This window comes from Sardina pilchardus, chromosome 19 (assembly GCF_963854185.1).
Source record: "Sardina pilchardus chromosome 19, fSarPil1.1, whole genome shotgun sequence".
Lineage (NCBI taxonomy): Eukaryota > Metazoa > Chordata > Actinopteri > Clupeiformes > Clupeidae > Sardina > Sardina pilchardus.
This window is the reverse complement of record NC_085012.1, coordinates 30376076-30404011: the sequence shown is the minus strand read 5'-3', so window position 1 is coordinate 30404011 and position 27936 is coordinate 30376076. Positions and strand designations below refer to the sequence as shown.

Sequence of the window (27936 nt, the reverse complement as noted above, 5' to 3'; positions counted from 1 at the left end):
TCCCGAGGGCTCCTGAAATTGCAAGCGTGGTTCTACCGCTACAGACCACTAGGGCGGCCGAAAAAACCATCGTTCGACCGGTAATGACTCATTTAATCATATACACAGTATAACAGTATGAAACAAATTGATTAACCACCTGCCCAACCAGCGGCACTCGGGGAGCAGTAAGGGGTTAGGTGCCTTGCTCAAGGGCACTTCAGTCGTGGCGTGGACTGGTCGGGATCGAACTGGCAACCCTCCGGTTACAAGCTCGAAGCCCTAACCATTAGGCCACGGCTGTATTCATGTTCTATATTTGTTAAAAAAAACTGTTTCAATCATTTTCACTTTAATGATATCTTGAATGTTTCTGAGATGTCACGTCTCTTGTATGTCTGGTGAGCCAAAGAAAAATGTCCACTATGGTGTAGGCTAGATTGAAGTTTTATTTTATTCTAGACCTATTGTATTCTAATTGATCCATGATGAGTAGCGTTGTAGAGATGGAGAAATGTTTTTCAAGTATAGGCCTATTAAGGATTCCGCTGAAAAACGGGCTGTGTCCAATTGTCAAGGGCGCACGCTGGATAGTACCGTTCCAGTACCTTTCCAGTAGCGTCTCAGTTAGCTTGCTCCTCAGTATGCGTCCCTACATTTGGACAGCACAAACTAGTTGGCGTCACCTGACTCGGGGAGGGGGGGTGTTGCTTGACGATTTGCATGACGTGTGGAGCTTGACCTGTGCTGCGCAATGGATTATGGGATATCTGAGGCCAAAAAAGATGCATCGATGCACGCTTGGAAATCACGCCAAACAAAGTACCCATCTAGTGAGAGCGCTTGACTTTCGGACAGTCTATTCTGACTAACTTCAGGAAAATGCACGCTGCCCAGCGTGTGTACTTAAGATTCAGACACAGCCACGGTAGTGCTCTCCCAAAAACTTGGTTGGATAAGACAGGATATCATTTTGTGGTCTTATCACCCTTCACAGTTTATTTGTTTTTCTATCAATCTGACAAATCAAAGTAGCGGCCTTGTGGAACTTGTACTTAAATACCGAACATAACGTGATCACCTGAATATAACCTGAACAAAACCTACGCCCTACCAGGTTAAATTCGGAGCCTATGTTACCGTGACTTACATAGCCTGATTGTTTTAGAACTGAAATTCCGCCCAATCACCCCGCCGTCTTCAGCAAAAAAACGCCCAATTAGGTCTCAGAGAACCATTGAACGCAAAATGTTATTTACCCGCCTACAGCTTATTTCCCCCCGCCGAACGATGTAAAAAGAAGCCCTATTGGGCGGGCACCCGCCCAATCTGGCAACACTGATTCCGCTTACCACTTACTATGGGTTTACATACAGTTATCTCCATAAGTATTGGAACACATACTAAAGTTGACTATAAAGAGGAATATAAAATATATTTTTTGAAATTGATCTTAATGCCTGAAATAAAAAAATAAAATAAAAAAGACCTCAACCTTTAAGGACATACATTTTCTTTGTGAATGAATAATGTATCGTAAATAAATAAATGTCTTTATTTTTTAGATGGCAGTTATTTCATAGATCCAGGACACTATGCACCCTGATAAATTTCCCTTGGCCTTTGGAATTGGAATAGCCCCATATCATCACATACCCTTCACTATACCTAGAGATTGGCATGGTTTTATTTCAGTTAGCCTATTAGGTAGTTTCATTCTCATTGACCTCAATGCAAATAAAACCAGCTAATAGGCTAACTGAAAGAAAACCATGCATTTCAGTCATCTTTTTCATCTATTTTTCATGAAAATAATTACAATTGAATTGAGGATTTCATAGCCACTTAGCATATACTTTGTACAACATAAATTATTTTAGAATTCAAATAGCATAATGCAATGTCTCATTTGTCTTAATTGAATTGCAAATTGCAAGTTGCAGTTTATTGCATTTTGTTCCTGTATTGTCATTACAGTTATTGTCATTACAGTGCACTTTGTTCTTCCAAAGTCTACTTCTTCTTATTACAGTGCATGAAAATGCACTGTACTGTTCTTCCTAGGCTTCTTCTTATTATAGTGCATGAAACATAGCACCAACATAGCAACCATTAAAATTAAGCGTTTATGACCGTTTCCATAGCAACCAACGTGATTATACTGCAGTAACTTCTTGTTTCCTGATAGTGGCCACCATGGATACCCTAGCAACAAATGTTTCAAAATAAAAGTCCTCACTAGCAAGTTAGCTAGTCAGCATGGTTAGCATAGTTAGCATTTTTAGCATAACTGCTAGAAATCATTAACTAAGTTAGCTAATCAACCTGGTTAGCATTGTTAGCAGAGTTAGCATTGTTAGCATAGTTAGCATTTTTAACATAACTGCTAGAAATCATCAGCTAAGTTAGCTAATCAACCTGGTTAGCATTGTTAGTAAAGTTAGCATTGTTACCTTAGTTAGCATTGCTAGCATAGTTAGCATTTTTAACATAACTGTTAGAAATCATTGGCTAAGTTTGCTTATCAACCTGGTTAGCACTGTTAGCTAGGGTTGGGTACCGTTTGAATTTGAACGATTCCGATTTCGATTCCTTGTTTCAATTCCGGTTCCTAATGATTCTCGATTCCGATTATTGTAAAAGGCAGGGTCAAAAAAGTTTGGATATTTTAAATGAGCTAGCTAACCAACGGTCTTTCTGAATTACATTCACTATACATTTCTCACAGGGCTGTTTTCAACTACAATATAATCCTCTTCTTGTTGCCTCAGCTCGGTTATGCAAACACCTTTTTTCGTTGGTGTTTAGCGGCTTCTTCTTCCGGTTCGCGGACTGGGAATCGATACTAGGAATTGAAATTTAAACTTTTGAACGATTCCGGGAGAATTGGAAAGCTAGTCCCGGTTCCCATCGATTCTCGATACCCAACCCTACTGTTAGCATAGTTAGCATAGTTAAAAGTTTTACCATAACTGCAAGAAATCAGTAGCTAAGTTCACCAATCAACCTGGTTATCATTGTTACCATAGTTAACATTTTAACATGAATAGAAATCATTAGTTAAGTTAGAACTGGAATGTTTAAGCTTTAAACTGTCTACCTTCACACTATCAACTTTCTTTAAACTATGCAATCACCATGTTTACCCTTATTAGTAGCCATATCTACATTGTCTATCTATACATTTTTGCATTTTCATGCACTGGTAATTCCTTGGAATTGCATGTCATTGTCATCTTTTTTTTTTGTTTGTTTAAAGGATGATTGGGAGAAAATTGCTAAACCTCCAGTAAGTACCTGAAAGACATTTGAAAGGTTTTAGTTGTGATAAACTACTTCTTTAATATCTCTGGTTGCACTCTTGAAATTGTTACATTATGTTTACTATGCTGCAGTTACTAGAAGTAGGCCTATATAGACGTATTATATTTGGCAGTGACACTTTTTTCCCCCTTTGGTACAGGAGTCCCTTGTCACCACAGTTCATGAAACCAGAAGGTTTGGGCTGATTTTATTTTCCCGTATAAGCTTCTAAAATGAAGATGTTCACGTTGGTAATAAGGTGTTCGCTTTGAGCATTAATTCATTATCTTAAAACATTATGGTTTGTATACCTGTACCGTTTTAGAATAACGGGTGCTTATAAAGCATTAGTAACACTTAGTAAATAATGAACTAATTATGAACAAAACATTTACAAATATTTGTAAATGAGTAAGAAATACTATGTTAATGTTATATATGTATGTTATTCCTCATTTGAAAAACATTAGTCAATGGCATTGGCTATGTAATGATGAAATAGATAAGAAGTAAACATTTATAAACAGTGAAGTCTTTCAGCAAAAACAAAATAAACAGTCTCTTCAAATGAACTGGGCATTATTTGTAGACTTTGTAAAATTTTCAAAATATTATTTGTAAATATTTTGTATACTATTTTTATGTAGTTCATAGCTATGTTGTTATTGCATTAAGACTATCGTGTAAATCATTAAGTGTGATTGAAATAAAAGCCATTGAAACATTGGTTAAGATATGCATACATACATATAAATGTATTAAATAACATTGGCTGAATATCTATATCCATTGTATCCAGGAGTATTAGACAATATACTAATTATGAACAAAACATGTACGTGGTTTTTTAAAATTATTAGGACATGCCCTGACAATGTGCAGGCAATAATTCCAAGAAGTACAGAAGACAAACATTTATTGATAACTTGTTCATATGTGACTAAGCTTTTGTTTACTATTTACAAGCCTTATGAGGAAGACTTCAAATGAACTGGGTAACCCAGATTCACTAGCCTAGAAATCTAGACGCCCCTAGCGGCTGCAAATGTAATTTGGCTGGCGGGGCAGTCTAGCAACGCTCCATAGAGCTTAGGAGCTGAGAACTGGAAAATCAAGCGGGCCAATCACAGCGTGTATAGAGTCGGTGGGTGGGCTTAACATAATGGTGACTGACATGAGACCAGAAGTTGCGACGGTAACGCATCCTGTTATTTGAAAACAAGAAGATGATTCGTTTAGCGTTATCCTATTGCGTGGAGAGGGAAGGTTACGCATCCTGCTACTTGAAAACAAGAAGATGATTCGTTTAGCGTTATCCTATTGTGGGGAGGGAATTTGAAAGACAACTGTTTATCCCACCCCTCCGATTGAGCCCTGTCTACAGTGAGTGTCCAGACCCTACATCTTGATGTGGGTCTGGCTCGTCAGGCTACAGATTCACTTCTCTTGTTACTAATTATTTTATCAATGATGTGCAACGCATCTACAAAGTTAATTGCATCCACTAATCTGAATTTGGATACAAACACTTACCTGTAACTCACTATACGCTATTATAAACAATTACTTCCTGTTTAGATGTCATTTACAAAACTTTTTGCACCCCTTAATCTAAAGTGGAAGCATGTTCTCATATTGAAACATTACTTCACTGTGTGTCACTCAGCCACATATTTTACAAATGATCTGTTAATGTTTACAAATTATTTACAAAGCTTTTTGAACCCGTTAATCTAAAGTGAAAACATATTCTGATATACAAAAACTTAACGTAATACAGTGGGTACGGGTTGAGAATGCACCTTTTCCCGCGGGACTCCCGAAGAGATCCCGCAGGCTGTCAAGACGATTTTTTTCGAGGCTAAGGCAATGTACCCAAACAACCACCAGGTGGCAGAAAGTTTCAACCGGCATTTCAACATTTAATGATGAAGACCGCATATCCGTCAATAGTTGACTCCTAAATCTCATTTAATCATTAAAATGAAGGTGATGACTGGCGAAATTAATCAAACGACGTTTCAATAAACCATTGTTGAAATGAATGAAAATGGTTATAGAAAATCGCCTACAGCCTAACGCTGACACAGCTGATTCTTTGATTGATTCTAAGCTGTTTTGATGTAGGGGATGGGTAAACTGGCGCGCTACAAACATGCTACCAATCAAATGTAATATTAGTAGGACTAGCCTACTTAGACACTTTAGTCATAGGCAGCGTTGTCATGTTAATTTGGGCTAGAAGTGCTTGCTTGTGGTGGCGCTCCTGTCCGCTGCTTCTCTCGAATTGTGTTTGGCAAATTTGGTATTGGGGGAAACGCGGAGAAACGAGATGGTCAGTCCTCATATTTTTTCTTCACGTTTCGGCTAAGTAATAAGTCTTCTTCCGTATTGAACAGACGCTCGGCATGTCAGATTGCAGTTGCAGAGTTTTCGAATGTTTTACAACCCAGCTGGTATCCGCTGTTCATTCCGACATATCCCCACTCGGCGGTATTTAACTTTTTTTTTTTTTCAAACAACGTGCCATTCCGACATGAGGTCATTAATAGGCTATTAATGTCATAACTATTATAGAGCGTTCATGCACCTCGGACCTTCGGAAATTTCTGACCTCCGATAGTGGAAAAATGACATGAACGCTAGGTCGGGTTGGATTTTTTGTTCGGAGACTCGTGCGGAAGTTTTGTGCCCCGAGGTGTCCGACTTGACGTCACTATCCCTTGCAACAACACAAGAGGTGAATTTCACTGTCATTACGAATAGGCAAGGTAATTTGTCACTAAATTAACAACACAGATAGAAACACTCGCCCAAGACATTTTCCTTCTTGCTCAACCATACTAAGCAGTTGTAATAACGTAGCCTATTTATGCGTTTCCTGTATTTATTTCCCGAACTGATCTCATGAACACACTTTTTTCGGAGGTCGGGACTTTTTAAAGGCGGGTCCTCCGAGGTTCCGGGCTGCATGAACGCAGTATTAGGCTATCATTAGGCTTACTACGCATGGCTGTAGGCAGCTATGAGGCCACTAAGATCTGGACCTCATCGGTTTTGAGAGCTGGAAATACATGTGTTTGCTAAATATCGGTATATTGTTGTGCACACTCTAAAAAATGCTGGGTTAAAAACAACCCAAATTTAGTTATTTTCAACCCAACTGCTGAGTAAAATGGGGTCCAACACAGCATTGGGTTATCTTAACTCAGCAAATTGGGTTATTAAATTTAACCCAGCGGATGGGTTGATATTTTAACCAATGTGTTGGGTTATTTTGACACGAATGTTTAGTTAAATTTACATAATGTTTGGGTTATATTTGAAACCAAATCCCAAAAAAATCCACTGGTTCATTTTTAAAACACTTCACTTAAATAGCCAAACTTAAAGTCACACATTTTGTTGACAGCTTGGATACAGACAATATATTATATGAGAAATGGGCAAGAATAGCCATGCAATGAAATAAAACAGACATGATTATTTATTTTATACTTTTCTTTATTTTTGAACAGTCTGTGATAGGCTAGCAATGTCGCCACAGTAGTTCGTACAGTCTGTCGCCTCTGGTTTGGCCAGTTTTGGCACTTCCTGCAGGATGATTGAGTGATACGAGGTCCAATAGACTTCCTCTATAGCTTTATTTGTAGAGGAGGGTCTTGTCGTCAAAATAAGCCCTGATTGGGTTATATCCGAGCATTGTGACTAACACTATGGGCGATTTAGTAAGAGACGTCCCTTGTTTTGCTAACGTAGCCAGTAACCGTGTTCCGTACGCTAGGTTCGCGAAACCGTAACAGTAGTTCGTACAGTGTTGTTTTGTACAATTTAAACACACATTTTACACCTTATAACGTATTTTCACGTTGTTTAATGTCGGTCGATTAAGTAGTTAACGCATAGGTTTGTTGGTCATGACCTGACAATAATTATTTTAGGATTTAGCTTACCTGCAGTTTAGCCTTACTAGCCAAGTCATTTGATACTGCCACGTCCTTTCTGTGATAACTAATACTTTTGAATAAATCAATAGAAACTCCGAGTGCAGCAGTGACAACTTTTATTATAAACACAAAGTGCATCAAGTCTCAAGTGTTTGCGTGGAGGGGGACATAGAAAAGTGTCACATGTAAGAACACTTGTGAGACACCTGAACAGGTTGTTATGAGGCTTCGTGCCGACGGCGAACCACAGCCAACAGCACCACTCGTGCGATAATGCTTAATGAAAACACAACTGCATGTTAGTATTGCTAGTACTGTCCCTCCTTCGTTTGTATACAGTACAACGTTAGCATGTTTATATGTCATAACATGTTTATGATCGCAATGAACGGTAAGGTTACTCAACCGCATAATAACATTAATTTGTAAAGCCTTCATGTGCATGGAAGACGGTGTAACACCGCATTACAGCATAGGACATTCATATGTGCCATGTTAAAGAGAAATATATATTGTAAAGCATTTCAAATGTGAAAAGAACATAATTGCAGCAATCACAAGAGAATGCATCAGATTAAGATCCCTTGTAAAACCAGGACACAGAACACAACATGCGTACTGAATAAAGTGCCATTTCAAGAAGCCCTTGTAAGACCAGAACACAAAACAAAATATATATGGCTGCAGCAGGGGTGTGGTGGTGGCAGCAGCAGCAGGGGTGGTGGCAGCAGGGGTGGTCATGGTGGCTGCGGCAGCAGGGGTGGTGGTGGTGGTGGCAGCAGGGGTCATCGTGGTGGCTGCAGCGGTGGTGGTGGCAGCAGGGGTGGTGGTGGTGGCTACAGGGGTGGTGGTGGCAGCAGGGGTCATCGTGGTGGCTGCAGCGGTGGTGGTGGCAGCAGCGGTGGTGGCAGCAGCGGTGGTGGTGGTGGTGGCAGCAGGGGTCATCGTGGTGGCTGCAGCGGTGGTGGTGGCAGCAGGGGTGGTGGTGGTGGCTACAGTGGTGGTGGCAGCAGGGGTCATCGTGGTGGCTGCAGGGGTGGTGGTGGCAGCAGGGGTGGTGGCAGCAGCGGTGGTCGTGGTGGCTACAGCGGTGGTGGTGGCAGCGGTGGTGGTGGCAGCAGGGGTGGTGGTGGTGGCTACAGGGGTGGTGGTGGCAGCAGGGGTCATCGTGGTGGCTGCAGCGGTGGTGGTGGCAGCAGCGGTGGTGGCAGCAGCGGTGGTGGTGGTGGCTGCAGCGGTGGTGGAGGTGGCCGAGGAGGAGGAGGCAGTGGTTCCCCAAGGTGGAGGAGGCTACAGTGGCGGTGACGGTTCCCATGTGGGCGGCGGCGGAGGTGGTGGGAGAAGACGCGTAGGCAGCGGCGACAGCGGTGGAGACGTCAGCGACGTCAGTGAGGTCCTCCGGGTCCTCATCCGTATCCGGATGAAGGTGGTGTGGTTTCCAGAGGCCTTTGACGAGCTGTTAGTAGGTGTTTAGAAAAAGATGTTAACTCAATGAATTGTCCTGTCAAGCGGGAACGGGCCTGTAGATCGGAACCCGCTCTTGATGGTAGAGGGCGTACAGTGCACCAGCCACTTCAGGAACAAGTCACTGTCCATGTAGCCTCTCTCCGACACGCCGTAGAGTGCGTTGGTTGGCCCCTCCAGGCTGTAGGCTGTGCTGAGGAAGATGACGAACAGGGGGATGCTCTCCCCAGCAGCGTTCACGCAGCAGTGGACAGTGATGTGGTCACACGTACACGTGCCTCTGTCCCTTGCGACAGAGGACACGTTGCCTGGAGTGGCCCCTTGTCTCCAAAGCCCGTCTCGTCGCAGTTGAACCCATGCTGCTGGTACAGGGCCTGGCAGATGGCCCCATGGACCCTCTCCCTATCAAGGGGATCAGGCCTCCGCGAGGCCACAGTGGCAGGTTGCCTGTTGTATGTTGTTACATCATTCTTGCAAGTCCTCCAAGCTGTCTGGATAATATTTTGCTTACCATGGATATGTACACAAAGCCGGCTACCTGTGGAAGTGTTTCTAATGTAAATTGAAGATGCCAGAGCATATGCCAGGAGTATTTCAAATATTTATCCTGTTTATTATTTAACATTGTTAATGGACTGTTATGAGGACTTGAAGCGAGTCCACCACATCTTGCTCAGGCCCTTCTCCATGTTCATTATGGGTGATGTCCGTCCAGACGCCTTACAAATCTCAGTGGCCAATAACAAGGGTAATGGGAAACCCGTGGACCACCATCCAAAAAATGTAGCCCACCAATGCCTCCTCTTCCCCTGGCATGAGGGCCCGGTTAGGGTGGGAAACGCCGTGCCCATGCCCATGCCGCCCACGCCTCCTGTGCTGCAGGGTGGTGTGGGGGGATGCTGTGGTGGGCAGCCACCTTGCTGAGGCTCCCGCCCCCCTCCAATTCCTGCAGGGCCTTTGCCATGGCAGCCTCAGTATATTTAGGCATTTTTTTCTGAGAAAGGAAAAAAAAAATCATACAGCAAATATATTAAAACTAAATTATTATTTCATGGGCAGTGATTATGTTGTTGGAAAGTGGTGCTACAAAAACATTATTTTTATTGGTTATGTGGTTTGTTGGATTCATGTGTTCATTGAACACAGAGGGGATTTTATTCACATAACTACTAGGTGGGTGCCTTTTTTATCCAGTAGGTGGCAGTCCAGGATAGGACATAGCAGAGCTGTGTATATACGGTTCTGTTATTTCTTGTCCTGGACTGCCACCTACTGGGTAAAAAAGGAGCCATCTAGTAATTATTTGAATAAAATCCCCACGGCGGTCAGTGCCATTTTACGCTGTGTGTGCACAATATTAATAACTCGAATTCAGTCTAACCATTTCATTGGACTCTGATCTTACACAAATAAAATATTGAAATGGCACTTAATTCACTACGTGTTGCTTACAAATATATTGTTGTGCTGAAATCTATGTCTGGCGTTGTTACCAACAACGTTTACCTTGTGCGTCGACAACCTCCTGCCTCACCGTGCAGAAGTGTCTAGCTTGCACTGATTGCTAAGTGTAAGCCTCAAAACGATTCATTATATAAACATACGATCCCAAAACCTTACACGACTCTTCGACCTTGCTAACGTTACCAACAATGTTTGCTTAGCAATGCTTTACTTACCTTGTGCGTCGACAACCTCCTGCCTCGCCGTGCAGAAGTGTCTAGCTTGCACTGATTGCTAAGTGTAAACTTCATTGCTATTAATTATATAGGCCTAAATCTACGAATCCAAAAACATTACTCGATTCTAAATTATGTAATTACAATCTGACCTTCAGATTTACTCATGGCAATGGCGAATTCATTCTGCATGACTACTGCATATCTGATATCTAGCGATAACGTTAACGCGCGCTTTGGATTTTTTTTAATGTCCCTCCATTTTCCCGGCATATTTTAATGTTGCAAATTACGTCATGAAATAAAATGATAAAATGTCCGCTAATGTTACACTAACAATCTATATTCAAACCAAATAGCTTTTTCAACATGTCTACATAGTTTTTCGGTACATTACACTTGTACATTTTACCTCATATTTTCACAATTTTTGTTTTAAATCTTCCCCCACTTCAAAGGTTAAACCCTCCCCCGACGCCATTTTGAAATATTCCTTCGGTATTGACAAATATGTTGTGCATGTCGGTATACTTACTGGGTTTGTGGAGTTCGTGTTGAATGTTGATCAGTTGACTCGGTCGGAGATGAAAGAGGACAAGACAAGGTTGTCGAAGGTACTTAGAGTTCTTATTGACCTGGAAATAATTATTTGCATTTTATCGTAAAAGGTTAACTGTACGAACTACTGTTACGGACGAACGAACGTTTCCCTATGGCAAGGAGCACTGTACGAACTACTGTTACGGGGCAGTCACACGCTTGCGTCCGCCAACGTTCGTCCGTTGTTTTCCCATTCACTTTACATTGGCTGGACTTCATTTCATGCCGCACTGAATTGTGGGTCCGATGCGTTGCCTGAGATACGTTGCCTCCGCTAAAAAGTTGAGAAATGTTCAACTTTTGACGGATCGCGCAAGCGCCAGCCAATGAAATTCCGTGTATGCAAATTTTCGAACACTGACAAACCAATCAGTTCGCGTTTATGGAAATGTGACAAAATGAGGCATACGTTGGCGGACGCAAGCGTGTGACTGCCCCGTTACGGGGCAGTCACACGCTTGCGTCGGCCAACGTTCGTCCGTTGTTTTCCCATTCACTTTACATTGGCTGGACTTCATTTCATGCCGCACTGAATTGTGGGTCCGATGCGTTGCCTGAGATACGTTGCCTCCGCTAAAAAGTTGAGAAATGTTCAACTTTTGACGGATCGCGCAAGCGCCAGCCAATGAAATTCCGTGTATGCAAATTTTCGAACACTGACAAACCAATCAGTTAGCGTTTATGGAAATGTGACAAAATGAGGCATACGTTGGCCGACGCAAGCGTGTGACTGCCCCGTTACTGACTGCTTCCATGAAGGCAGGCAGATTCCACGGTCCGTTTCGGGGGTCAGCCCTGTCAATCAAAGAAAAAAAAAGAATCAGTTATTTACAGAGCTTTATATCAAGACTTCCATGAACCATTATCAATGAATGATGTTGACAAACATTAAAAATCCACCAGGAGACCTAATATTATGGCGTTGTTTTAATCCTAATACAGGTAATACAAAACGTGCGTTTGGAGATGAGCTGGATAAGCAGGCTAATAAACGTAATTTCAGTAGTGGCGATGCTAACGTTAGCTAGCCAATGTTAGCACGTTATTCAGTCAGTGGATCCAAGGTGTTTGTAACGCTACTACCAAAATACACCCAATAAGTAACATGGCTATAATATGAAGCTACCCTGTTGTTTGCCATGATTATTACCGTCAGTTACGTGTGTTGGGCAGAGACTACGTCGCTGTAGCCTAGCTAACATTAGCTGATAAACCTCAGCTGCACCACAAAGCATAGCCTAATCTTGTTACTTGTCTGCTACCATTACCTACAGCTGTTATGCTAATTTTAGTTCGTTGTAAAAGTTCGTTTTGTTTCTGTTCAGCGGTTCATACCCAGTGAACACAGAACTGTGTTTTTTATGAGTCTGTCTTTGTGTAGATTTAACATGAACAGATATTGTAAGTTAATGTTAACTTATCTTAACTGCTAGCTAATATAGCTGTCATGCTTGAGGCTGAATGAAATCGCCAGGCAGAATAGCTGCTATTCAGAATATCACAAAGGGTATGTCTCTGGGTGGACTTTTAAAATCCGTCTGGATTTCTTTTTAAAATGCAGAAGTTAAAAACAGATACATACCTTCCGAAATCGCCTGATTTCCATTGCATTTGTTGGCAGCAGCTGCTGGACTGGACGGTTGAAAGAATATGTCTACCGATTTTTTTCTTCAACCTCTCAAATAACTATGCAGCTGTGTTAAATTCACCCAGGTGCTGGGCAGTGTGCTCCACATCAGGTGGGGGAGAGGAGGGGCACAGTCCTAAATGGTCAACCCAGCGGCGCTGTACTATCAACCCAACAAGCTGGGTTACAGAAATGACCCAATACGAGTTAAAACAACCCAATAAAATGACCCAGCAGCCTCAACCCAGCGGTTTGGTTGAAAAAATAACCCAGCATTTTTTAGAGTGCATGTTGCGTTCGCGACTCGGGGAAGTGAAAGCAGTTCTGTATAGACATTGCACGTTTTCATGGTGATCATCGGCGCAGCTGTAGCTGATTGTGAAAGCCGATTGGAAATACATAAGTTTAGAGCGAACGTTTCAACTATGTTTGCCATGGTAGACAAAAACACTCAAATAAAACAATAGCCTAAAAAATAACTGTTAGTGCGTAATGGACACGGCTCTATATCCTAAATAATTTTCGAGGTTCGCCATTTGGTAATATGACCTATCCTTACTGACAATAATTTAGATTGAGCACAACTAAAGTTGCACGAAGGCAAAATACAGTCCTAAAAGCCTATTCGATATAGCCTGGCCAATTAGCCTATACAGTATTGTAGATGTGCAAAAGCAGCATTTGCGTGCGTGCGTGCTTGCCAGTGAGGTGTAGCCTACAAAAATGAGCATAACATCTGATTATTAAAGTATGGCTACTGGTAAAAGAAGAGCTGGTTTAAAATTCAAGTGTAGTAAAAAAGTTTGTGCACATCCCCGGTCAAGTTGCAGAACAAGAGTAAATCATAGAAAATGGAAAAAGGTTCGCACACTTGAAATCCTTCTTTTTTGATTTTATTTTCTTTTCTTTAGCACAAAGGAATGACGTTTCGACCGTGTGGTCTTCTTCAGATTAAAATTCAAGTAACGTGCGCTATTTAACCCCTCGAGACCGACTGTATTGCAGTCTGCTGACACAGCCAGACGACTCTCCCAACCCATTCATTTGTTTTGGGCACGAATGAATGGGTTTGCCTTTAGTTTAAATGGAGGCCGGGGAGAGCGCGCGGCAGCTATTGTTATGTATGGTGCTGGCTTAACAAAGTTTTGTGCGATATATATATATATATATATATATATATATATAGATAGATTCCTGCATGCTGCATTACCGTGACCCTTAGCCTACCTTGTGGATGATTTTTTCTCATTGGAATACAGCAGGACGGGATGCCTTTTTATCTAACAAACGCAAAAGCTGAGATTGTTGGAAGGACTAGGCTACTCAACAAACTTGTTTTTTGTTTCTGGAAGATCTCGTTATCGTTTTGGATTGTCGGATTTTTATACTGATTGTTTGGACTCATGGACAATGAACTTTGAGGGGTGGTTGTTAGTGCTTTACAAAGCTTTGTGTTAATAAGTGTCGGTCCTCCTGTCCTTCAGCTCACTGCGCGATGCAGTTGCGCATAGTGGCCACGAACTCATTAACTGTTTAGGCTACGACACAATACAGTGTGATATTTGTGTTTTTCTTTTCTTAGATTTAATGCATGTTTGACACGTAAACAGGCCTTCTGTCCGTTAACTTAAGGCCTTCTTTTGCATGGGTTGCTCCCATCCGCCCGTAACCTTATAGGCTATTATGTGCGTAGTGGCAGTATACTCTTGATTATAATAAGAGGCAAATTGTTACAGGACAACTTAAACTGACTTCCCCAATGCTTCCCCGCAGCACATTACATTTTAAAAGCATATAATATAGGATGAACAAAGTCTATGGACTTGCTATATTAAATCCAGTAGCCTAATAATTAGGCTATGTGCCACGTCCGATTTCGCAAGTGATGTAGTAGGCTACATTTAAAAATCGACAGCCGTCTGTGAGACTATCCATTTCATGAAGAGCAATTGTCTTGTGCGATCATTCCCCCTCCCCCACACTCGTCTAACCAGCTCACTACAATATAGCCTACCTATATGCAGCATTGAGGACGACTGCCTCCCTCCCCCCTCTCTCTCGACAGACACTTGAGCCTGACACTAGGGCTCGGGATCATGACATCAAAACTTCGCGGGCACAGCCATATTGGCAGCTTCATTCCTTAGTTTAGCCTACTATGGATTACTATGGATTTACTCCCGCCTATTAGAGTGTTCCTGTTACTTAGTTTTTGCCTTCTTGGTCGTATGTTGCTGTGTAGTGGGGTGTAACAGTGCAACCCACGATCGCAAGAGGAATAGAATAAATCACTACTATATTTCTGCTTCTTGTCTTGTGCATCTGAATGAATGGATATTACGTTCGGTGCGGTACCAAATGGCGGCGATATTCCTAGAATGCAAGGCGTGTGCCCGAGCCCTATTATGTGTGTGTGTGTGTGTGCGCTGAACCACGAATTCACATATTAACTTTTCTTTTCAGCAGACATCACAAACATAAAAAAAATCGCAAAACTTTCATTCTTTTAATAAAACAATGCCTTTCGTCTTGATGGGTTCCGGAGAGGTTTGTGGAGTGGGTTTTGAACCCCGGTCGCTGACGTGCGGTGTAAATGCCTCAACCAATTGCGCCACAGTTCAAGTGTTATTACCACTGCTCTTAGCATACATTTTAACACTTGCCAACAAATATAAGGGATTCAGTCAGTCAAGTTCATTTATTCACGGCATGCATTTGAAACACCGATCAAAAGTTCTGACATGTTAAACTGACGTTAGTCATTAATTCACCACATGATAAAATGCTGTCATATAGCTTGACGCACAGTAGCCTACGGTAGTCTATGTCTATCTCTGAATCAACATGAACATGCATAACGAGATCCATATAAGTAGCTAGAAACGTATTTTGCGGAGCTAGGCCAACAAGTCGATGGTTACAATGAATCACCCTCACTGCCCTATCGCATATCTGACCATCCATTGTTACAATGTTACAAAATGCGCGATCTTCTCCATGCATGTAGCCTACGGTTATAAGTAAAGTGACAAGCATAGGCATGTATTAAAGAGATTTCTGTTAAATACATTTTATTTTCAGTTGTCAAAAGTGGTGGGGACAAAATCTGTGATAACAAGTGCTGGGTACATGTAGCCTACCCAGCGTCGCCGGTTAAAATGAACATGCCTCCGTTTTAAAATAGCGTAGGCTACACATTTCTAAGTATTCCTAGCATATAAATGTAGCCTAAATGTCCATCTCTTTCGTCTTCGCCTTGACAATAATAGCCTATTCACGGAAATGCGATCTTGTAACCGTAATGAATTAATCTAAGGTTGCCTATCGAGTCTTTCAAGTTGAATTGAAGGCTATTTCCTTCTGATAGGCCTATAGGCGATTTTCTAAAACCATTTTCATTCATTTCAACAATGGTTTATTGAAACGTCGTTTGATTAATTTCGCCAGTCATCACCTTCATTTTAATGATTAAATGAGACGGATATGCGGAGCATTTCTCTCCCTCTCCATTGACCAAAACGTTGCTCTGGCATCTCTGCTGGAGTTACTGAGTTATAGGCTACGTCGCGTGAGAGAGCTGTGAGGTAGGCTGTAAAACATTCGAAAACTCTGCAACTGCAATCTGACATGCCGAGCGTCATGTCTCTTTTCTCCGCTTGTCACCAGCGCGGTGTCTTCGGGTTTTTCCGTGTTTTCCGGCATGAGCCGAACCTTCATGTTATTAGGGCGGTCTTATGTTGCCCCCTTGCGGTTGCAGTTTTAATTACAAAGTCCCGAACCTTCGGGATTCCCGATGTGCGGCAAAGAAAGGAGCATTCTCAACCCGTATCAGTAGGGAATTATGGGTGTGTCTTGAGGTACGCACAGGTGCCGCAAATGTAGAGTAGAGCTTGATTTATAAAGGGAAATCGGAAATTGTTTTATAAATCAGAATATTTCTGTGCGCACGCACTTTCTGAGTTTTGAGCGCACGCCATCTTCTGGCGTACATCCTGCGCAAAGTTTTATAAATGAGGCCCCAGGACTATATTTTCGCAAAGACAAATCATTCTACAAATACATTCAGTACAAAACCATACAACACTGCCATTTGTCCTTTGGAAATATTACAAAATAATGTATGTCTGTTGCACTTTCCAAAGAGAAAGTAATTCTCTCCACATAGCTTAATAAGGCTGGCTTACATTGTACGATTTTGGTCTGTTTTAACAGTCAGCGACTAAATTTCCAAAATCGGGAGGAAATCATGGGAGTTGTACTGGAATCGCGGCACGCTCCCGTCAACTATATCGTTTAGTGTAAGGTGCCAATCTTAGAGGTGTTAAGTCCGTCGGAGGCAGTCTTTTTCTAGTTTTGCCGTTACGACAATATCAAACATGTTTGATATTATCGGAAGTCTTTTCAGTCATGGCTCATGCAAATAGTGACGTGAACATTTAAGACCAATAGTGACCTTGCTCCAACACGAAACAGGAAGGGGCAAAATAGGCAACAGCTGTAGCTTATATGATTTTTTGTTATTTCATTTCTTTAAATTATTAGTCTAATTATTCTACGTGACAGAACAGCTCTATATCTGGTAGGGATGTCACACATGAAACAATGCTGCAGAAATGCGAAAAAATGACTTTGATATGTGTAGGCTATCATGTGAGTTCCTGTTAATGATGATGTGTAGCCTATTGCACGATGGAAATAATTTGAAGGAATCTAGCAGCAGTCTTGTAAATAGTGACCCGTAGTCTTTGCAAAATCGTAATCTGAGACTGGCCTGTGACTAGACTGTGACTAGAAACTCAATGAATTGTCTTTAGATGTGAGAGGGTCTGAGACAGTAGTCTTTCAAAAATCTTTTCCAAATCTTTGCAAAGTCTGTCAATGTAAGGTAGGCTTTACATGTATCTTAAGCCAGGTCACTTGCAGGACCCTCACCTTTTTCACATGAATATTTAGGAAAGGTTGGTGGCTATAGTGATGAGCAGTGGCGTAACTATAGTAGGTGCAGCAGGTGCAGTCGCACCAGGGCCCGTGACCTCCCAGGGCCCGTCGCTACCCACGTCCTGCCTTTTTTTTTCTTTTAGAACTTCACCATTAAGAATCAAACTATCAAATAAAAATGGCTAAATCAAATTTACCATCTTTCCTTGTCATCATACTGTTTCGCCAGCTTATCTTTCTTTCTACTGAGATACAGCAAGGATATCTGGGTAGCTACAGTAGGCTTAGCGATTTGTTGCGATTTTTTGAATGGATAGTGCGGCTGCACATTTCAGTCATCGTTCAGTCATCAAGCGGCTGCAAGAAGCGGCAGGAGCGTAAAGAGCAAGGGGAAGGGTGGCCAAACTACTACTAACATCTATTTTTCAACTTGCCAAAATGCTGGTGGTAGATTACCTACGACAGTGTAACATCTACATTCGGGGAAGTGTGTAGCTAATTGCTCTCATGTTTCTGACATTGCGTGTGACTGACAACAGCTGAGCGATCTTTTTCCAAACTCAAACTTATTAAGACTTACCAGTGGGGTGTCCTACGAAGCTCGATTAGTGGCTTAGCGAGGTATGTTGCGCTCAAAACCAGGGTATGCTGTCATACGAAAGTGGATTTGTTTTAGCGTCGCTGTATCACCATGGTAGGGGAGAGTGGGGTAAAGTGAGACATTTTTTACATTTGCCTCCCTCCAAGCGAGCTAAAATGATATATCAGTTAAATTGACATATTTCCCATTAATTCAGGATGTTTCCTTGCAATGGTAATGACCAGAATGTATTTTGGATGAAAGGCAGTGAAAATATGATGTTTTTTTAAAAAGTGGTCTTGTGTCTCACTTTACCCCAGCTTAGGGGTAAAATGAGACAGACCAGAGAAGTCACTGGTGTAAAGTGAACCAGCTTGGGGTAAACTGATTCACTTAGTTTTTCCACTCTGAAACAACAACAGATGTTGTAACAGTTAGAATCCTGACTAGTAATGGAATCATGGGGATTGGTCAATTAAGCAATTTTTTTTTCTAAGCACTTAAAAGTAATTCTAAACCAAATCAAATACAACATAGCCTAATGTAATTCAAAATGTTTAATTAACATTCAATTGAGAGATAGAAATCACCTTGCCGTAATTCAACTTATACACTACAAAATATTCTTTAGGCTGTATAAAAGTCTTCATATAAAAATATCATTGAACACAGCCCACACTCACACACTTATAAAAATAATAAAATAAAATAAAAACAATTTCAGCCAACAGAATACAGTCTGTGGGTCTGAACACAGGACCCTTAGAGCCAGAACAGCCTGGCTGGGACTCAACAGGACTAGATCCTCAATTAGAGCATCAGTCATTCTCTACAACTAGGCTACTCTACATTCCAGCCCTGCAGATTGCAGGGGAAGATGAACAATTGCTACAAAATATCCCGTTTTGTATATAAAAGTCTTAATATAAAAATACCATTGAGCACAGCCCTCACTCACTCACTTAACAAAATAATAATGATAAAATTAACACAATGTCAACAAACAGAACATAGTCTGTGGGTCAGAACACAGAACCCAATTAGAGCCAAAACAGCCTGGGACTCAACAGGACTAGATCCTCAATTAGAGCATCAGTCATTCTCTACAACTCGGCCTCTACATCTACTCTACATTCCAGCCCTGCAGATTGCAAGGGAAGATGAACAATTGCTCTCTACGGGTGGTCCCTCCACGCCTCTTAGGTTCAGGCATCTTCTTCACCACATCTGCTTTGGGAACATATGCCACATCTTTATCTTTTAAAGCAAATGTGGGTCTCTCCCACACTTTTTTGTTTCCCTGAATTTTTCTAAGGAATTGGGTAAGTATTTCGTCATCCTCAATCTTTTCGACCATGCCAATATACCGGACGCTTCTGTGTTTGGTAGTAAAGTTGATCATGACAAAGTCACCCACGGACAGATCATTGTTTTCTGGATCACTTCTCTCACCGTCAGAGCTCTCATAATCATCATCAAGTGGGACAGACACATCACTCTCCTCAGAGCTGCTAACCACGATTTTCCTTTTGGTTGCTTTCTTTTTCGGTTTCCCCTTTTCTTTGCTGTTTTGCTTTTTCCCTGCTAGTTTCTTTTGCCTTTCTTTACAAGCTTCTTCAATTGCCTGCTTCTCAGGAGTATCAGTCATGATGGCTGTCTTCACACGCTTCCGTTTGCTTTGTGTCCTGGGGGGACATTTGGGAAGTGGTAGAATTTCCCGAGGAGACACATATCCAGGTTGGCTGGGAAGACTTGGCACATCTGAGTCAGCTGGCGAGGCACATCCATGTGAACCAGTGGGTGGTTCGTCTGCAGGTGGATCATCTGCAGGGGCTGGACCATCCAGATCATCTGCAGGGGGTGGACCATCCAGATCATCTGCAGTGGCAGGCTGGAGCTCAGGGTTTGGGCGGTCTGACACCATTGATGGTGCAAACACTTCATCAGGGAAAATGTCTCGGTTATATGGGAAAATCCCAGTGGACCTAAATCCAGAAGTGATGTTGCGTGGTGTCACTGCTGACATGAAGGCCTCGTTCACAAGTGCTGCAGTCTGGTAGATGGAGACTGTTTTGCCAGGGTTAGCCCTCATCCATCCATCCATAGCACGGCTGTATTGGGTCTTGAACGGGCCATACACGGTCACATCGAGAGGCTGCATGCGATGGGATGTGTGGGGTGGGAGCGTGAGCAGGACAATACCGTTGCTCTTGGATAGTTCAATCGCCTTGAGTGAGATATGAGCTTTCAGGTTATCCAGGATTAGCAGCACGGGACGATCAGGGGTGCAGTTAGTGTGCTGTATCAGGTGATCAAGGAACTCAGGCCAGGTGTCTTCATTCATCCACCCCGTTCTGGTGGAGGTGCCTTTGGCTCCTGGAGGTGCTCCTACCATAAAGCAGTCCTTAAACTTGACTCTGGGGAAGATAAACATCGGAGGTGTGGCATTCCCAGCAGCATTCACTGCACACACCACAGTCACCAGTTCTCCTCTCTCAGCGGATGTGACAGAACCAACTTGTTTTTTTCCTTTCTCTGTCACGACCTGATCAAATAGAAAGTTTAGAATCAATGGCATGTGCAACCACTATTCTGGTCTAAAGATACATTGTATTTCTTTTCAGTCCATTAATATAGTTCAATTCACAGATTCATAGCATTGTACATACCAACACTTTACTGTGCACTGCATTTTAATGTGTACTAGAACCATACTCTTAACCTAATCTGTACCAGAATGTTTAATATGTACGAGCACTTTAATATGCCCTCTGGTGTCCATGTGTAGCTTACCTGCTGTGGCTTTTGCACTGTAAAGACACCTGTCTCATCCACATTATATATCATGTGTGGAGGGAATGCATGCCTGTTAAAGATGAGAGGCATAGTAAGAACCATATCAGAATCAAAGATCTCACAGGTAAAGCCTCCGTAAAGCATGTGCAACTAAATAATTAATTCTGTCACCTGTCCATCACTACAGCCAGATTGTCAAAGAACTCCCTGACAGTAGTTTTATTGAAGGCTGTAGCCCTTCCCAGGGATGTTGCCTCTGGAGTTCGGACAGAGAGATGGCGACGTGCTAGGAAGCTGCGAAACCAATCTTCACCTAGAATAGACAATTCATTATTATAAGATTAAGATAGCTTTAGTAGTTAGGCCTTAATTAACCTACATAATCATGTGATCTCCTGCACACCCTAGCCTACCTGCACATTGTGTCTTTGACCAATTGGCAGGGACAGGGATATTGTTTCTCTCTGCATATTCAAATGCAAGTTGACGGCACTTAAGTGGAGGAAGGCCATGGAACTGTTGAGCTAGTTGTTTCAAGTGTTTGGCAAGCTCCTCCTCCATCTCATCTGTAAAAATTCTCTTTACCTCAGCTACTGCACCCCAGGCTACTGATTTTACTTCCCCTTTCTCTTTTTTCTTTATGAATCTTAAAAGGCTTGACTTGTCAATATTTCTGTCCCTTGCAGCTGCTCTGATAGACTTCTTTCCTTCCTTGACCTCAGCAGCTGCACTCTCCATCTCCTCGAGGGGTGTTTTGCCCCAGGTTGTCTTCCTGGTGTACTGCCTTGGCATGATGGCTTTTCTACAATGTTCATCACATTTAAAATAAAAATTTAACATTACATATGAATTCATATGTAATTAATTATAATAATAATGATGTGTTATTAATAATTAATACATTATATAAATATTATAAGATATTATAATATATAAATAATATAAATAATAATGATTAATTACATTAAAATATGTTTAAAACTAAACTTAACTTGTGCCTCATGGTGGGGTAAAGTGAGACACTGTATCACTTTACCCCACACCATTTGTCTCATTTTACCCCACCTCCACCATTTTAGAAAAAATGACCTCTCTAAGAAATTCAGGCTAACCTTCAGCTAGCATCATCACGTGATTGTATATGTTGTTAGTTCATCAACAGGTATGATATAAGTTTTTCTACCTGAATCAATTCGTTTTGGCACAACAGCTGATTAAGTTGAGAGCAAGAAAATTTACTTTTACATGCACAAAAAACATTTTTTGGAAAAAAACATGCTTACCTCAGCAAAACGAGCTTCTCTCCTTCATGGCCAAGGGGAAATGGGAAGGGCTTGAAAACAAAATGGTCACATGGGCACAAATGTGTTCTGTTGCCTAGATACAGGGTGTGTCTCACATTACCCAGTGTCTCACATTACCCCATCCTCCCCTATCTTATGCTCGCAACCAAACCTGGTCGGGAGCGGGTTATGTGCTTAGTTATAGCTCAAATCGTGAAATATCACCGCCCTCTGACCAATTCTAACCAATCCATTATCTTGAAAAACGAAGTTATCTCACGTGTGCTAATCTGTCATGCTTTGAACAGGTCCAGCCCCGCCTCTGCAAACATTTTGAATCTCGAAGGTGCTTTTAACTATGTTGTGCGTGCAAATATGTCACTACTATGGACATGCATGGCATACAATATCTGATGACCATCGACTTTTTGATGTTATAGGTTAGACACTAAAAAAGACCACCCTAGATTTCGCTACCACTCATAAATGCGGAAGTAATCGTTTTTAAACCTAGGCTGTCTTGTGCGTCTCCACATTTCCCGATTGGTCAAAATCACCCCAACCACGAGAACGCGCACAGATCTGAGCTGAAAGCCTAGTTTGACAAATTTATCACATACCTGCTGTCGTAGGATCACTTAACTTAATACCCGAGTTGAGGCTTTGTGCAGCCTCGATATGTCTGGATAACCTAGATTTGTCTAACTTGCTTCGTAGGACACCCCACTGAGGCGCAGCATGGGGAACTAGAGGCTCAGTGGGTTAGCTATCCTGTCCATTGAAAATACGAGAGCCAGAGCATTAAATATTGGGAACATTGTTGATGATTTTGCACAACCAAAGGTCTCATGGCCTAATTCATGCATACTGGGGAGTGTATGCATATGTTATGGCCTAGGGGTAAGGCCACAACAAAAGAGGGAGTCGAGAGGTTGGATTGTTAACTAAAATATGGATTTATTAACCAAAGCAAATCAACTAATAGCAAACGAACAACAAAGAGTGTAAGATGGGTCCAAGTCAGTTATCAGTAATGCATGGATGTTGCGTGTTTGCAATGTGTCTGAGTGTAGTGTTGCATGTCCAAAACCCAAAGTCAAAATGGCCCTCTCAAGGAGAGACGGAGCAGCCTTCTTAACTGCACCCCTCAGCTGCAGCCCATCAGCTCGTTAGGTCCTTAGCACACCTGAAAACAAGACCAAGACAAAGACAACGAGCAGAAGGCCTCACAGGCCGTCACACCCTCCCCCATAAAACAGAAACCATAGGTTTCTGAATTTCATAATACAATCAGGCCCAAAAACAATCCAATATGGACAACATTAATTTACAATATGTAATTGTTAAAACCATTGATAAATCTGCACCACACTTCCAGTCTAACTCACCACTCCAGGTACCCAGGTCCTGAGAAACACACATCACAAAGTGATGGCAAGAACAGGCAGACAAACACACAACGATAAATTTAATCATGTGCCAACACAGTCCCACCAGACGTGAAACATGTCCAGAAACAAAACTCACAAAGAGAATGCCATGCTGACCACTTTAACCAAAAGTTTTCCCACTAACTAGATCCCCATAGCTAGCTAAACTTACCTACATGATCTTCATGTGCATTTGCGGTGGGTTGTTGTGCACCTTAAACCAGCGGGTTTGCAAAGCGACCTGCAATAGGCAACGCCACAAATTCCCACGGACGTGCTCCCGAGACAAATCACCCAAAGATGATTGACACTAACCGCATTTCCACAACACTACAACCCCCCTGACGCAACCCAAAGGGGAAAACGCCACTTAAGCCTAACAGGGAAATCAGACTTACCAAATTAAAGTGGCAAACAAACTTTTTTTTAAGCAACGACACACGACAAAACTATGCAGGCCAGTAACTAAAGAAAACAAAATTACCCAACTATCCAACCAACCTCTCTCGCCCCCCTTCAAAGAAGTGCAACGCACTCACCAGGCAGAGATTAACTCTATTGCAGAGACAAATATCGGCAAAACGTATGTTAATATGGCTCCACCGACCAAAACTAACCTGTAGAAAGGCACAGAAAAACATAAGTCGCACATTTTCAAAAGACACACAAGAATCAACAAGCCGACAAAATAACTGTTGCAAACTGACAGTCAAGCAAAGTATGCAACCAAACAAACGAATACCTCGCATTTCTGGTCTTCAAACCCCTACATGCGAGAAACCAAAGATCCAAAACTCACATTAGCCTACGGCACTACCCCGAACGACTATGTGAGCAGCAGTCCAACCAAATCACACCTGCTTGCCTGCACCTGAGCAGACACCAATCAAGTGCTACGACTGCAAACCAAATTGTACCTACCGGCACCCAAAGAACCAAAACTTGCACTAGCCTAGGGCATCCCCCGAACGACTATGCAAGCAGCCTAACCAAATCACACCGGCTTGCCTGCACCTGAGCAGACACCAGTGCTACGACTGCGAACCAAATTGTACCTACCGGCACCAAAGGACATTTCTGGGATTTCTGGCGTTAGCCTACCTGACGCTCTGCACCTGAGCAGACCATCCAGGCGATCCCAACACTACTCTATACTCCCACACCAAAAGGAAAACACGTCAACTGTCCGAAGAATGTGCGCTATACGCACCAAATTCACTACCCTCCTGCACCTGAGCAAGGCAAGGCATGTGACAAACGACAATTGCATGAATCCTAAAGGGAGCAAACACAACGATCAAAGACGAAAATAAATGTGCGACTAAAATGTAATCTAACAGAAAAAAACTTTGTTTAGACGAGCCCCCATGTTATGGCCTAGGGGTAAGGCCACAACAAAAGAGGGAGTCGAGAGGTTGGATTGTTAACTAAAATATGGATTTATTAACCAAAGCAAATCAACTAATAGCAAACGAACAACAAAGAGTGTAAGATGGGTCCAAGTCAGTTATCAGTAATGCATGGATGTTGCGTGTTTGCAATGTGTCTGAGTGTAGTGTTGCATGTCCAAAACCCAAAGTCAAAATGGCCCTCTCAAGGAGAGACGGAGCAGCCTTCTTAACTGCACCCCTCAGCTGCAGCCCATCAGCTCGTTAGGTCCTTAGCACACCTGAAAACACAGACAACGAGCAGAAGGCCTCACAGGCCGTCACACATATTAATGATTTTATTTGGTTTCTGCACGGTTGAATAAGTTAGGCTAAATTACGTTTAGTTTCTGCGCAGTGCGAGTTTATAAGCAAGCAATCTACGCTTACAGTTTCAGCAGAGGGTTGAAGAAGTTTCAGCGCATTCATTGGGTGTTCCCATAATTCCATGCGAGTTGATGTTAATGCAGTAGGCTAATATTAGATTACACTGGCCTGCAGACTATTAATAAAATATTTTTTTATGTTTTCAGAATGAATCATGTAGTCTTGTGATTTTTATTTGAAATTGTATCTGTAACTACTAAACTACTTCGGTGCCTCGGGTCCTTTGCATAGTCACCCTTAATGTGTATTGCATGTATCAGAGCTAATACTTCCTGGGCTACAGTATTTAACTATCCTAGCGTAAGAGCCCGAATAATTTTATCACACCGGGGCCCGCACCTGCCTTGTTACGCCACTGGTTATGAGAAAAAGAAAGATGATGTTTGGGTGCATGATATCAGTGCTCTGCTTTTGATATGCAGTCAAAGGTGAACATAGGATGAACAAAAACAATTATGCAGATGGAACGTAGGTGGAATGTGATTTTTTTTTTTACACAATGCACTTGCAAAAGTACGTCTGTTGAAGTATATATGAATGATTGATTTTGTATTTCTTTCTCCTCTTCAGCTGGTGGTCAAACTGGCTGATTCCAGGTCTTGCTGCTGCCATTGTGACAGTAATGTACCGTATGTACATGCCTGACGAGTGACGACACAAGTTTAGACATCCAGTGCCAACCATAAGAACAGCCTGTGTTGCACACAATGCAATTCTGGAGAAATCACTCATTTGTCTACATTCTCAATCCAGTAAAAAATATATCTGTTTGTATGCATATTCAAGAGGATCCCAATTTCTCCTATTTCTCAGGCTCTCAAGTGGTGTTAAAATATTGGGTATGGTAATGAATTAAGAAAATAATTTTCTGTCATCACAGATGGGTGGTAATTACCAAAGTTTCAACAATAAGTATATCCAAATGTTCAAACATGTGATGGGCCACTGAGTAAATGTCACACACTTAATTGGAATGTGATCAGATTATTCGGTAACGCTTTAGAATAGCATGTGCTTATTAGCTATTAACCATGCATAATAAACAGTTAACAATTAGTTACTAACAGTTAGTTAACTGTTGTTATCCTTTAATAACATTAACTAACTGTTAACATACAGCTTGTAAGTGTTAATAAGCAGCATTTAAAGGTGCTTACAAGCATATTTGTTAACAGTTAACGTGCAGATTGTAAATGTTAACAAGCAGCTTGTTAATGGTGAAAAAAGACATTTCTTACCTACTTGTAGTAAATTCTGCAGCCCCCCAATGTTATTAAAGGATAACAACAGTTAACTAAATGTTAGTAACTAATTGTTAACTGCTTATTATGCACTGTTAATAGCTAATAAGCACATGTTATTCTAAAGCGTTACCGATTATTCCTCTATAAACCAGATGCAAGGCAGACCAGTTGTGTGGTGACAGCACAAAAATACATAAATACAATGGATTTCAATACATGTTATGCATACAGCTATATACATACCCACATATTTTCACCTTAAATTCACACATAATTAAATTATATTGTAGTTGAACTAACATTACATGTCTCAGATTATTTAAATGCACAAGTGCCTTACCAATGTATTTCTCAAATGTATAGGTAATTATATGAAATAAAGTTCAACTATGTTAATGGTTCTCTTCTAGTCTGGTATTCACCATACTAAACTCAATCTTTTAAGATTGAACATTAGTCTGGCGAGGCTACGCTTTGTTTCTACTGCACTTCGCGTCGATAAGTTTCGTTTTCGGTGCGTCACCACCCAATAGCGTGCCAGGAATAGAGTATGGCCATTTCTGATTGGAGCCAAAGATTCTGGCGGTAAACAGCGAAAATAGATGCTGGTATCCAGCCTGAGCTGCCGGGCGAATTCAAATTCCCGGAAGTTCAGGCAGGGTTCACCCAGCCTAGTTCTCTTCTTCATAATGAGGGGAATTCTCCCATGCGCGTAAGGGTGCGTAAGTCCAAAAAAACGCGCAACTACGCGCATTTCCCTCTAAGTGAATTCTGCCATCCACTTAAATCCAAGTACAGCTCGCTGCGGCTTGCGGGAAGGCGGGCTTCTGCGCATGCGCGTAGCAGGAAGAGGGGAGATTTGCCTGCCCGTTTGTGACGATCTGTTGGATTGCTTATAAACAAATTATAATTTGTCTTTATTTCAAAATGTTTGTTTATTCATCTGTTTGTTCCAGATAGTTTGTTATTAAAAACCATTAACGAAAAATAATTGTTTGTCGTCGTTGAAAAACGGTAATGGATTTCAGTTAACACTAGAAGCGCCAAGCGCCGGTCATTTGACCGCTGACGCGTATTACTAGAAGCGCCGTGTAGGTTTGACCTAGATATACCTAGAACGGCCGGGCTGCGGTCATTTGACCGCAGTGATTACAAAAAAAAAAAATATTTTCACTCGATTAAATTCCAGGACCCTACGTTCATGACTTTTCCTAAATACGCGTGTTTTGTCACCCAGAATTTTTACATGATC

At 41.8% G+C, this 27936-nt stretch overlaps 1 protein-coding gene across 2 annotated transcripts in view; it reads left to right on the top strand.

Moving 5' to 3' along the window:
• LOC134066202 (cytochrome b5) overlaps positions 1–27080 on the top strand; it is a 48259-nt gene extending 21179 nt beyond the window's left edge. Inside the window, exons 3-5 of one of the 2 annotated variants that reach the window (XM_062521448.1) lie at positions 3239–3268; positions 3443–3477; positions 26011–27080. In XM_062521448.1, the coding sequence (XP_062377432.1) occupies positions 3239–3268; positions 3443–3477; positions 26011–26092 (147 nt within the window). In that variant the 3' untranslated portion in view covers positions 26093–27080. The remainder of the gene's footprint in view (positions 1–3238; positions 3269–3442; positions 3478–26010) is intronic. The other variant, XM_062521449.1, reaches the window with a different exon arrangement.
• Positions 27081–27936: the final 856 nt, after the last annotated feature.